Here is a 14,351-nt window from a genome sequence, read left to right on the forward strand (position 1 = left end):
ATTTTATATGCGCCTGTGCGCGCATATGTATATATAAAAAAATTAAATATCTGTTGTTTTGATTAATTTTTTTAAGTTTCAGAAGAAAACATCTTCTCATTAAGTGATCTGTATTATTCCCAATAGGCAGGGAAAAATGGAACAAACTCTTTTAACATGAATTGAAATAATCATATTTGAAAAAATAAACAAAAATGTATAATTTAATATCACAGCAGGTGAAAATGAGTAACACTGATATTACAGTTTAAAATGGTATGCTGTACTGCTTTATTTTTTTCCCCTGAATGAATGAATTTCTTAAAATGATGAACCTGGTTTTTAGTTTCTCAGTTTTTTTGAAAGCATTTAATAAAGTTCCTCTGTCAATCCCAGTTAATATTTAATACAGAAGAGTTTGATCATTGTTAAAAATTTTTTAAAAAGCAAAAAAACCCCAACCCTTCTTTTTGTTGTTGTAATTTCACAAAAACTTTTTTACAAGAGCCTTCATTTTCTGTAACATCATTCATGTTCCATTATAGGCAGATAAAGTTATTCTTGACATTATGTAAAAGCTTAATTATGGCCTTGCATTTCTTTGACAAAAACATAACAGCCGCGTGCTTATGCATATATAGGCCACATTATAGTTAGATGGTCATTAACATCCTTGAGCTGTAATGCCAAAACTTAAGATGTTGTGTGAAATGTTTATCAGTTTGAGACAGAAGGAGGTTATTGCCATCGGTGGAAATAGGCTTTGTGAGTTTGTAAAGATGTGGTATGAGATTTGGATGTTTCTTGATTTATACAGTTTTTAGGGTACTGCATGTAGTTGATCTTCTTCAAATTAGGATTTTTTTAAAAATGAAATTTCATAAATACTTTAGGTTTCTTTACCTTATGAGCTGGGTTATCATCAGCTGTGGATGAGTTGTGATCCCGGTTCAACTTGGCAGCTCAGAAGCTGTGGTAGGACAAGTTATATAAGGGTATTAGGGTGCATGCTAATTTAGTGTAATTTTGTGACAAAGGTAGAACGGTTGTTCTGAGCTGAGGTTTGTGAGCTGTGCCCTAGGCCACCTTCAGATTTTCTGTCCGTACTTCTTTAGGCCTGTGGTAGGTCTTGTGTTTTTCGTACAGTGACCAACTTCTTTCTTTTTCGGTTCTTTTAACGGTTTCCATTTACACTAAGCTTACCGGTGTTGGCTGTTTGCCATTTCTTAATGTATCTCCTTTATCACTTATCTCCATCAGCAGTTGTGACAGGGATGTAGGGACAGCTGTCTGGTGAATGGAAATTTCCTTTCCTCAATTCTCCCTTGGCCATCTAATGGTCAGATGGAAATGGCTATTCAACATGTTAGCTATGCTTTTACGATATTGTATAGATGCGTAGATAGTATATGTTAGGGGTTATGTTCAGTCTGGGTGCTGGAATGCTGGAAGCTCTGGACTCTGTCTAGTCTATACTGGGGATTAGGCTTCAAAACAACTGATAACGAATGTGAAATTAGACTCTTTTCTAAACTAATTATGTCATTTGGCTTAATCCGGCAAGCAGTTAATATTGGATGTGGTACTCATTACCTGTAAGTAGTTCATGTAAGTATACTTCTATGCGAAAAGCCTTAAAATTATTAATTCTTTAAGGCATTGATTAGGGGCTTTAATAAAAATGAATTCTGCAGAATATTGTATTGGCTATTTAAAATGTGACTACCCCTTGGCTGTCTTTTCTGTGGGAAGTTACCTTTGCGTAGCAGTCAGGCACAATGGCCCTTCTGGTTTAAAATCTGCAGTCTCATTTTGAGCCGCAGGTACAGGTGAATTTGAGACGCAACTCCAGATTTTTTCACTGACGTGGTGGATGTACAGACCTGTGTCACTGTTTTGCTGCGGAAGGTGTAACCTCTAGCTGCCTCGTTAGCAAAATAGCAACCAATAGGTGTCTTAAACTGCTGAAGGTGATTGCTGAAGAAATCTGAATCAAAGCCCCATATCTTTTCTTTACTTAAACTGTGATGTTTGTGAGTTAAAATTCTTACAGTGAATATACAACGAGTACATACTCAAGCTCGCATACTTATTTTTACTATGGACTTCCAGTTGTGCAAGATCTCTCCTGGTAAGTCATGTTCCATTCAGAAGTATGAGGTACGGACTCTTGCAAAAATAAGAAAGTTTTAAGGCTTGTTTGTTAGTTCCCTCTTTAATTTAAAAGCCCAGAATAATTCAGGGTCCGGTTGTGAGAACTGGCCAACACCTGTGTGAACTTACGTCTGCTTGTGGTTGAATGCCAGCCTGTGCAGACGCTTGAAGTAGGTGTATACCTGTCTTTCATGGTTTTCCCGTTTTGCTTACCTTCTGAAAATACGTTAAGCTTCCTGGTACAGCGGCTATGGAATTGGCATCAGAGCAGTAGGAAAGCAGAAATACTCGTCCATGTAGTCACAGAGACTTACTCAAAATGCTTAGAAGAGTAACTGAAAGTTCAGGAAAACTTAGTAGAAGTACAGGTAGCGATTTTAAACTTTGAGTTTCGAACAACAAATACTTGCCTTTTTTTCTCTTAATGTTAAACTACCTAAATGGAATAGATTTTCCAAAATGTAGTTAAAAACTAATTCATATGGATCCTTGAAGTTTAAGAAGTTCTGTTTCTGTGTCAGAGATCTCTCTCTGTACAAATATGTTTCAATAGCAGATTTGATGTAGTTGGTTGATACAGTTTTGATATAAGTTGGTAAAGATTTTTTGCTTTTGAGTGTTCTTCAAAAAGCTAGAAAGACTGTTTCAGTGCCCAGTAATGCCCAGTTTGAGTATTGGCTGTTGGGTCTGAGAGACTTTAGCATTAACAGAACTTCTGATAGCTTTGATAGTCATATTGACAGGGGGTTTAGTACCTTCTTTAGGGATGTGGACCTTGAGGAGAAAAAACTAAGAAGAAAAAATTCTTATTCTGCATGCTCCTATCAAAAGAAAAAGTGATACCAACCATTTTCATTTTCAAGGAAGAATAATCAGTGAAAGTGGGAGAAGGATGGGAGCACCTTAGATGAGACTTAAAGGGTTTTTTCTTCATTGGAGCATACGTTCTGTATCTTGACTCCAAGTATGCTTGTGTTCTCTTCTTGGGACTGCATTTCCTGCAGTGCCTGCACTGTAGGTCAGGAAAATATAAACTAGGGAGTCATCTTTGTACAGAAAAGATGATCAAAAGGGTCACTCTCCAGGTAGGACACTGTCTTACAGGCATTTCCCCTAAAATGCCTTTGTTATGTACGTGCAGAACAGCCTCACTGATTGGGACCAAGTTTTTTGCTCTTGTATGACTGACTTCTTACTCTGTTAATTCTTGCATTTGGAATCTGTTTTCCCAAAGGTCTGAGTTGTCCTGAAAATCGCTTTGGTTGGGAGCTTCCTTAAATTATCGTTGCTGGGAATGTTCAAGATTGCTGTTTTGTCATCACTGATCAAATTTAGAGTTTTGCCCGCCTGTTTTAATGGAGAAGGGAGTTTTACTTCAGCTGCTCTACGTGTTTTGCAGATAGTGCATGCCCCAGCAGTTTCCGCTTTTTTTTGCCTGACTACTTTTTTTTTTTTAAAATAATCTTGTTACTTCTGTTAGAAGGATTTGGCAATTTTGCAGAACAGATTTTATAAATAGCCTAAGTCCATGTCCTGGCTTTTTATGTTTAGTATGAAAACATACTAAAATGCTATGTTTATATTTATTTTACCTTGAGACAGAAATTTTTCTCTTCCTATTGCATAATCATTTTGGAGCAATTTTTACCTTTAAAAAAAATCCAAGTAAAAACGGCTTTTCTACGAGAAACAGTTTGCTCCAAGCACATATTTTAGTTTTTAAAGTTTCTTCGCAAGATCAGTGTTTAAGTTAGGAGTCATTGAATAATCCTGTCATTATTTTTCCATGTTAACTAAGGGAAAAATGTGTAGGACAATAGATTAAATTGGCCTACAATACTGCTGTATTGACATTTAAGTCATTACAGCTGAGCATGTGTAGCTGGGTAACCTTTCTGAACTGGGCTGTGTGATCCGCTGCAGAAAATATTCAGTTTCAAGAGGAAAGAATGGGCAACTGGTAGACTTGGATCCTTACAATTGGGTTTTCTTTTGTAATTGACCTGCTTGCCGTTTGATTGTCGAGAGATCAGGTATTGTTACCAAGTCCGGTGAGGAAAATACCCGTTGAAGTGGAATGTGAGAAGAGAAAACACTATGTCTTGGGCTGTAAAAGTTAGGAAAAGGGTTAGAGCGTTCTTGTTGATGACAGAGAGTTCGTTATGCTTAGATTTGAAGCATGATGAACAAATGCACGGAAGTAATTTAAAATGCCCCCTACTTATGCGGAGGTCTGAAGATAAGGCGAAGTAACTGCTGCATTTTGCTTGCAGTTCAGTGGCAAAAGTACACCTTTGTCTCAGTCACAGCAGGGAACGTCCTGACTCACGGAGTTGTCTCTGGTTTTGCTGCAGTAAGTGACTCAGACCTCCCTGTCAGATTATTATTATGGGGTTTTTTGTGTGTTTGTTTTCCCTTCAGAAGGGAATTCCAGAACTCATTTCACTCTTGTGGACTAAGCTCTTGTGGTTGTCTCAGTATTGAGTCTTCTCTCAGGCCATCTGATGGGTTTTGCATTAAGTTGGGGGAAAGGGAAGGAGGTGAGGTTATTCTGCTACCTGGTTTTATCCTTCTGAACTAGTATTTGCAGCAACAGACAGTTTGGGAAGACTTAGGTTACAATATATCTGTAGATTAGATTGCATAGTAATTCTGCAATAGCAGGGAATCCAAGATGTTCTACATTCCCAAAAGCAGAAAGGAAATGATCCATCTTCTTCACTTCAGGGTTTGTCTCACAGGGGATTTGGCATTTCTGCTAACAGAGCCTGTGGCTCTTGCTCTGCGTTGACCTGCCTTGGTTTGTTTCACTAAGGAGATCAGCACTTGGAAGACCAGGGAAAGAAAATCTTGGCCCAGGCGAAGTTTTAATAAAGAAGGTTGTTTGGTTTTTTTTCCCCCGCCTCCTGGAATCCCAAAAGAAAAAAACGAAATAGAATCTAGATCATTAACTGATCCACAGTCAGTTTACCATGGTAAAATGTGGAAAATACACTGCGGCTTAAGGTGTGTTTGTGGCGATACAAAGCTGTCAAAACAACAGTGTTAAATGTCTATACCATGATGTTCTCAGATGTGCAGAAAAAGTAATTTGGATCAAATCCCAACATGTTAAGTGGTTTTACAGGACACTGTTGCAGGTCCACAAGCCCACTGAGCACAATATTGAATCTCATTCGATTTCTACCCAGCTGGAACTCTTGGCTGAAGTGATACTAAGTCTTTTCATTAGAGCAAGTTCTGATAGCTTGTCTAATAGTGCTACATTTTCTATTGGTAGTTTTTGAGCTTCCTCTACTGAGATCCAGTACTGTACTCCTAGTTCAGGCAGGTAATCTGATACTCATTATTTGCTCTTTAAGGCTTGTAAGTAGTAGTGCTCTTCTATGAGCATTAGAAGTCCAACCCATGGTAAAACTTTTGTGCGTCTTGTATTGCTGTCTGCTAAATAGTCATCTCACCAAGTTCTGTATAGCGAGTCCTTTCGGTGCCGTTTCATTACTTTCGGCAGAAACTTTTGTCAGCATTAGTGCCTGGAGAAGAGTGGAGCTAATTGTTAGGTTTTGGCTGTGTTTTGAAGCCTGCATTAAGGGATACAGTAAGCAGTATTTTGTTATGTGTATAATACAGATAGAAAAGTTTTGCAGTTCTGCAACTCTCTCAAGATTTCCCAAAAGTATTCCTGCTGATGAAGCCTTTTTACAGTTCTGATTTAGTATCCATAGAAACAGTAGAGCCTAACTGCAATTAAACAGTCACGGATTTATACTGCTTTCAGAGAAATGTCTTGTAGCCAGAGTTCCCAATTTGTCTTTTTATGTGCTTCTACAGGTATTTGCCTTTGATCATTGCTTCTGGTCCATGGACGAATCAAACACCACAAAATATGCAGGTAAACTATTTTCCATACATTTGACAGTGTAAATAAATTGAGAACGTATGAGAGCTTGGGCTTTTGTTTTGTGGAGTTTTCTTGTGTTTTGTACTTCTCATTTTTACAGGGATTCAGTCATCTGAGTGCTAACGCCTCAGTTTAGAAGCAATGCAAGCTTTAAGGTGCCCGGTGCACTGTTCAGGAGGGATGCTTTTACATCTAAGCTATAGTGTTCTTTTTTTATCCCCCAGAAGAGCCTCTTGTGAGGATTGTTTGTCACTTAACAAAATTTCAGTTCTGCATCAAAAATTACCTCTGACTAATGCTAGTGATGAATGTGTGTGTCTTCAATGCTCTGTGTTCCTGTGCGCGAGAGAGGAATAAAGCATGTTCTCCTCAGATAGAGTGGTTATTTTAGGTCTTCCAAGTCATTCATAGTCTGATCATGCAGATCCCTAATGTTTTTGAGTGATCAGCTTTGTGACTCCTTCCTCCCAAAAGCTGGATAATCCAGGTAAGATTGTAATCCCAGTAGTTAGTTTTCTCATAACTGGATTTCTGTATTAGCATATTCATACTTTATAAGAGGACTTGTTTTGATAGAGACGGCTCTGAACACTGGGTTTTCAAGGCTGTGGTCCATGGAAAGGAAAAAAAAAAGCATCCAGTTTAGATATTCATATTATGAAGTTTTGTGGCCCATAAGAAATCTTGAAGGTTGATAGGCTTAATTAGCTCAAAGTTTGAGATCAGTGGTCTAATAAATGAACTGTCATATACTTGTGTTAAAAAAAAAAATCTCTGACTGCTGTAGCCTCTCGTATCAAATTCCAAATCTTGGAGGTTGCACTTGATCATAGATTCTGCTGTATTTCTTACTTGCCTGAGGAAAGATAGGTTTCTTCAGGAAAAAAGTTCTGTGTCGGTTCGTCTTTCAGTGACTCTGTTTGCACTGAACAGATGCACTGCACAGTATTCGTAGTTCAGACTGGCAGAGCTGTTGGAGCATGCAGCACCTCCTTTTGTGCCTGCACGCCTCCGTTCCCTTTCAAAGGAAGGAGGTGATGGTACGCGCCCAGATCTTGGCCCCATATGCCTTGAGTGTGCAGGTGGGAGCTGCACCTATTGGGTGCATCACGGTGCTAACCCACGTGTGGAGAAGAGATAGACCAGAGAAGCACCCCTAACCAGTTAAACTTGTTTCTGTCTCGGTTTAACCCATCTCCAGGTCAATTCAGTGGGGTTCTAGGTCTATTTAGTTTTAATTTGAGTCAAAACTAGACTACTTTAACCTCTTTCAGAAACTGTCGTTGAATTCTTCTTATCTGAGAACTGAAGTTTTATTATATGTATGCAGATGAACCTCTTGTTGGACTGGACTCTAGAAAGCTGCCTCCCGCATCTCTTGTGTTTTCTTACTGGCCAGAAAGCTATAAGCTGGTTTTTTTGGCCCATTCCAGATAATGTTCCTGCCTGGAAAAAAAAAACAAACAAACCAAAACTCTCTTCCTTGAGGCTTTTTCAGAAATATGATAAGAATGTGAGCTTCAAGACTTGCATATAAAAAACAATGCTTTCGCTGATTTTATTTTTATTTTTTTGTATGGTCTTGAAGTTAACTTGTGACTTCCAGCTCTCGTGTTCTAGAACATAATGAATTTGGCAGAATATCAAAATAAAAGTTAAAAAAAAAAAAAAAAAATCTTTTTCAGGCCTAAGTTACTGGGTAGTCGGCTTATTCACTTGCCTGTGGATGAACTGATACTATCCTGTCCTACAGTAGCGTTTCTTGTTTTAGAGCCGACAAACCAAATGCCGAAATGGCAAGGTTTCAGGTTTTATATATTTGTAGTATTAACGTGCCCTAAATATTTTCCACAGCTTGGCCTAAATTACTGTACTAAGTAAAAAAAATATGGTAACTTTGGTTTTGGTTGGGGTTTTTAATAATTCCTTTGCTCATGGAAGAAATCCCCATTGTTCTAGGCACCTTGCAAATGTACATGTTGTCTGTGTCCAGAGACCATTACAGCACTAACAAGCTTAAGGCTCCAAACAAGCCACTTAACAGGCTGAGTTTTTGGGCTAAACTGTAATTTCTTGGTTAGACGCTGGACTACAGAAGGGGTGCTGATCTGGAAGCTGGATAGATGCATTAGATACTCCCTGCCCGAAGTAACTCTATGTGGATGTGTAAGTTTAATATCATTGGCAAGAGCAGTGATTAGTTGCACAATTAAAAGGAAACATGTATAAAGCTTGAAGGCTAAGTCCAGAGAGCTTGTAAACATAAGTAGTGTATGACCTTCAAGCTTAAGTAAAATTCTTGAAATAAAAAAGGTATGTGAGACAAATTTAATTACTTGTAAAACCCTTTTATCCGCATCGCAGAGAGACAGTAGATGATGTGACAGTGGAAGGTTTAACAAGAGATTCTCCAGTACTATGCTACCCTATCAGTCATCGCTCTCTGTGCAAAACCAAAACATGCTCAACTTGCATTATATTGAATAGATCTCTTGTTGTCTATATCCTACTATATTAAAGATTTTGTCAGTTGAGACGTGGGACATCAGAAAACGCACAGAATGGTGTGCACCACAGACAACATACATCTGAATTCTGTGTGGACTTACGTGGATAACTCCTTTCACGTTGTTGGGTTTTTTTTAATGTCAACAGCACCAAAGTTTGTGCTTTCCTGGTAATGCACCTTTGTTACAGGATCCTTAAAGCTATCCTGATTATGGACTGGTTTTATTTTTCACTTTGCTGACTGATCTACAGTACTACCGGCACTTATTAATACTGTTTGCACAAGAGTAAGATTCTTGTTTGGATAAACTTAATCGCATGGGTAATTGGTAATAATTCTCAGGCTGTGGGGGAGCAGGGCTGACCCTGAAATGCGATTAGCCATCTTTTTCTCTAATCTCACAGAATGAGTTTAGTTTATCTTAATCTTTTTTTTTGGCTGAAGCTAAGGCTTATTTTGTTATGTACTAATTTTCTTTCTGAACTCATATTCAGGTAGTACAAGGGGTCTTATTCAGGTTTGAAAATTACCTTCTTTTTCCAGCATTTGAAAATATGGGGATTGTTGTTGTGAAGACCTAATGCTGCGTGGTTAGGTTCTAACTTATATTTAAATAACTCCATATGCACAAAGCACTAAACTATCCTTTTTTTTAATGATCAAGGTACAGAAGTAGGCTGTTGATAGCAGAATTGCTTTTTTAGCATTTTTTTTCCTACTGAAGTGGAAATTGGGTTCTAAATTCTAAAATGATCCAGCCATATCGCTAACATAAATAGTGAAGATGAGGAAATCATGTAGAGAGGGCATCTTTGCAGCTGTGCTTGCAGGAGTGTATCTCTCTCAAAGACATCAGGGAGTCTGGAGCACAGAAGAGAACTAAGCTCTTCTATAAGACCTTCGTGGAAGTGGTGCTTTGGTTTCAGATTCTGCAAGAGACGGAGGCTCTTTAACAACTTGATATCCCAGCTTAGAGATTGCAAGATGCGGAGCCGCCTCTGAATCATTCTTAAGACTGAAAATGAAGTGTTTTATGTTCAAGTGTTTTTTGTTTTAATCCAACCAATTAGCAAGTAGAGGGTTACTCCAAATACTGAGGCTGTGTATTTCCAAACAATTTGTGGCTATGTTGTTCCAAGCAAGGAAGGGTTGCAAACCTCTGGATTTGTGCTGATCATCACATGCTAAATCCTCTGCCTTTTTTTTCTGATGATTTAATTCCGAAAGACATAGTTGGGTATTTGGTGAGTATACGAGCCTTTTATCTGAAAGGAAAAAAAAAAAACCACCAAAAACGGGTCAATGAAATAGATTTTTGAGAAGGGAGGGGAACGTGGTTATAGGACAAAACGAGTTTGCCTTGATCTGGAAGGGGAATGAGCTTTGCCTGATGGGCTATAGGAGAGGTGTTTTGAGAGTATGCAAAATAGCTTCTTATTGCCATTTGTTTCTTGACTTGAATGGGTCAAGAGTCAGTTCATGGATAAGGACACACCTGCTTGCCTGGAAAAGCTCTCAGACACAAATAACAGCTCTGCATTTTGGTGAAGGGCAGGACACGTTCTCAGAGATGAGAACAAAGAATTCTTTTTAGAAGCCTAGACAACATTAAGAGCCTATTAAAGTCTGCAGTGAAGAAACCCTTCAGTTTGGGAAGGATTCAAGAGATGGTATAAATAACTACAGTAGCACTTAGGCAGGTCCATTCCAAGGACCCCACACTGTATCGACTTGACCATGGATTTTTCTTAAACTCCCTAAGCTGCATCACATGTGGCCTGAAATTTCAGATCTGTGTTTCTGCAGGCTGCGTTGTCCTGAGAGGCTAAACACCTGACTTTGGGCTAAGCTATTTTATATGAAATATATATATGCTGACTACTGCTCTTCCAGCGGCTGTTCTAGAAGGAAGCAAACCAGGCAAGTGGCTTAAAGAACTGTACACTTCTACCCTCATGAGTAGTGTGGATTTTGAGCAGACAGGAGTGTCTGTCTGTTTATAGTTCTGACTTTTACCCATTTAAGCTGTTATGTGGGAGAAACCTATCCCTTGCTGCTCCCTTGACTTTTTTTTACAGGAGATTCTAGGTAGTATGTAGGACTTAGTTTTGTATCACACAGCTGACACCTGACCTGTACGTTTTTGAGGAAACTCAGTTATTCAGTATGATTTTAGCACTGTACGGGTCAGGCACTTAAAACGTAGATGTTGCAGCACCTAATTTGAAGCACTTGAGACCTTTTAGTAGATTAAAACTTTGAACATTAAAGACTCCAGTGCTTTGTCAATACTGTGGTGTTAGGCTGCAGTAGTTAGGTGATGCTAGCTGTTGTGCTTTTAGGTTCTTGTTAAGGTGAACCGTAGGCATCTTTCTTCCCATTTTAGAGAAATTCTTTTAATAATTCCAATCTCCGTAGACAAAGTTTTATTTTAACTATTAGACCATGCAACCAACTGCAATTTAGTGTTGTCAAGATTTGCTTATTAAAATGTACTGATTAGAGATTAAGCCATAAAGACACTTGAATTTTCAGTGCTGTACATAACAAGCTGCTATTTGGTTCTAGATATTTTTGCCATGTAAGGGAGGGGGTTCAGGAACTGTAGCCATGTGTCATAACGTTGTCATGACGTGGCTGAATGAATCTATGCTAATATGAGACAATTATCCCTATTTCAGATTGACAAGTTGTTGTGAACTAGAAATGCTAGACATCTAAAAACCAGACACTGAAACTAATTTTTGTCACAGTACATCTTGAATGTGTTTGTCACTAAACGAGCAGATATTAGGAAAGATGGCTAATTGCCTGTTTAAAAGGGAATTTTGCTGGAAAGGGTGTGCCCCTTTTTCTTCCCCTCGCTTGTCTTCCCTCTCTTCTCTTCTGTCTGCTGTCCCCAGTCTAGTGAACTTGATAACGTTTAAACTTTATTTATAGATAGCTTCATTTTGCAGATTGTGAGAACAGGTCCTAGGCCTCCTCTGCAACGTGTCGGCTTCCCTGGGAACACTGTCAGATCAGGTGTCCCGATCGGGACTTCAGAAACTGTAAGAGATGATTTGGAGGAAGAGAAGGGGAAAGAGCATAGAGGCATAGGAGAGAATACTTAAATGTCTCATTCTGAAAATGTGTGTTGCATTCTTGCATGTTAGGGTATGTATTTATCTTTCTATTTTCAGGGACTTTTTATTATCTTGCATATTTTCCAAATTTAAATGTTCTAGTAATTCATGCTGGCTCAGAGATTCCAACTAAGGTTTTCACATGCAACTCTGTGGGTAGATAATGTGAAGGCTTTATTTTAGAATTGCTAATAATTTAATAGCCACTACTAACATGTGCACTGCCATACTTTGCTATCTTTACTTTGTTGCATATTTTTCTTATTGAAATACCCAGATATTTCAGTAGGTAGAGAACATGTGAAAAAACTTTTTGGCTTCAAAGTGCCACACTAAATGCCCTTGACGCATGGTAATAGCACAAGCATGGCATTTGAAAGTTCCAGGAATGTCTGTAGATCAAAAATGTGAATCTGAGAGGAGGATGGGTTTCCTTTAGCTTTCAGGAAAGTCACAGATAGCATTTTGAATGCTGAAATCTTCAATATCTTTAGTATGGTCATTGTTCAAAACAAAATGTTTATTATCGTGGTTTATGTGTTCATGGAAGAATGTCAGAGTGCTGAACACGTGAAAACAGTCAGTCCTAAAAGTTGATGGAAAGATTCTTGGGTTAGTCTCCTGCTGGAAGTAGCCTTCTGAGGGATTGAGAGTTATTAATTTGAACTTTCTTATATGTTTCTGCTGTGGGCATCAGGCTTGCAGTTGTGCTTGTCAAAATGCAGAGGTAGTATCTTGAAGTTATGAAGACAGTTACTGCTGTCCGGTTAATGTGGAAAATGTTTCCATATTGTCTTGACGTTGCTTTCCAGTATGTCTTCAGAACCAAGTGGGCATCTACCAGTGTTTCCCAGGTTTGGATTAGCAGAGCATCCCTAACACTGGGTTACAGGGTTTCCCACCTTGCAGCATGAGGGGCACTGCCGCATGCGCCGTAACTGGAGTTGCAGAGCATCCAGCAACATTGTCCGATAGTCTTTCTTACTGTGTGATTCCAGGTTAACAGTCTTGCTCCTGAAAGTAGAGGAAACAAGATTATTTAGACTGTGGTTTGCAAGAAAAAATTCACCAGACTTTGCTCCCTTTTTCCTCCAAGGCATGAGCAGACAGGAGATCCTGGTCCGTGAGAAAGAGCAGCTCGAACACTCGCCCTGGGCTCCCTGACGGCCTCGGGTACGCTTTCCCCAGATTCAGGCGTGCCCGTGTTCTGAGCAGAAGGTGGGAGAGGGGATGGGTGTTTGTGTCTGGCCTTTAGTTGCCTCTATAAGAGGCTATATAGTCTTAGGCAGCTGGAAGGTTGGGAATCCCTGTCTTAAAGACGACAAAGGTTGGTGTAGGGGAATCTTTCTGTTAACTCAATTTTTTTTTTTCTGTATTTCTCCCTTTTTCTCTAAGTTAAGTTAGAATCAAGTTAAAACCCCTGCTTACCTCTTTAAAGACTAAATATCTGTGGAAGAAAAGTCCTGTAAATAATTATAAGTATTAATTGCGGGCGGTATAGGTTTATTTAGCAAAGCAAACATGCAGTAGTGTTGACAATGGAACTGCATTATTTCTTTTGATCGTAAGTGCATGTAGACATAATTCTGTATAATACAGATTTTGTAATCAGTTTGCAAACCCACTAATAAAATTAATGGGGGAAGCAGTAAGGTTGCTTAATGAAAAATACCAAAATCTCATGGTTGATATGCTGCTACCCTCAACAGTGCGCTACATTAGCAAATGAATAAAATACCCGTAACTGAAGTTTAATATCTTGTGTTCTCTTCTGTGAATGCACTTAAAAACAAATTTTATTTTCTCCCATGACGATTTGACTGGTTACTATAAACATCACCCTTTAATGACCCATTTATCTATGTTTGTATTGCTGAGCTCTTAAAAACTGTAATAAAACCACCATTTGAGAATTATGTATCAGTGTCCAATTGACTTTCAGTTTTAGTGTTCACTGTTTGAGAATGAAATCTCTTCTGGGGAAAAAAAAAATCCAGCTTTGCCTATGAGAGTCGAACCAGGATCCTTTCCTGGTGTTTAGCAGTAAGAGATTCTGTAGGTCATCTAACAGTTATCACGACTGTGCACCGTTTTATAACATTTTGGTATCTGTTTTTTCTTGGGAAACATGGAGGAGGTTACTGTTTTATTGCTGGTCAGAAGTGGGTAATAAAAGTTTTTCCTTTTCTGATAAACAGTTTTATTCTCCACTCATAATCACTGTGGAATATATATGCTTTTTTTCTCTTCATAATTTTACTTGGCTTCAATCTTTGCTTGGTTTTGTGTTCTTGTTCAGCAAGATAGTAAGCTCTACCTCTTTGATACTTGGTAACTTCAAAATGGGCCCTCAGGAGCTGGTTGGAAAGCAAATTTTTGTGTATTGTACATTCTTATTAAAATCTTCCACTGATACATTTTCTTCATTCATTCTTCAGTAGGTTGACATTCTCTATAGCTATTTCCATGTTGTTGAAGAGTGCTCTCTCAACATAGATATTATAAAATGACCAAATGATGTAAGTCGAATGAGAATTGAATGAATGTGCATGGGGAAGGAGATGAAGTTATTCTGGAGTACAACAGATTCTCCTCTGGTTTTAATTCTTGTATTCAGCACTTCTGAACTGTGGTAATCCAAGGAGCAGTACCACTTTGGAATTTTAGAAATTCAACTGGAAAG

The 14,351-nt window shown here is 38.5% G+C and overlaps 1 protein-coding gene across 1 annotated transcript in view; it reads left to right on the top strand.

Moving 5' to 3' along the window:
* The window catches only part of KIF13A (kinesin family member 13A), a 116,857-nt gene that overhangs the window by 46,129 nt on the left and 56,377 nt on the right, over positions 1 to 14,351 (top strand). Inside the window, exon 4 of the mRNA XM_059815868.1 lies at positions 5,965 to 6,025. Coding sequence (XP_059671851.1) covers positions 5,965 to 6,025 — 61 coding nt within the window. The remainder of the gene's footprint in view (positions 1 to 5,964; positions 6,026 to 14,351) is intronic.

The sequence above is a fragment of the Gavia stellata genome, chromosome 3 (assembly GCF_030936135.1).
Source record: "Gavia stellata isolate bGavSte3 chromosome 3, bGavSte3.hap2, whole genome shotgun sequence".
Lineage (NCBI taxonomy): Eukaryota > Metazoa > Chordata > Aves > Gaviiformes > Gaviidae > Gavia > Gavia stellata.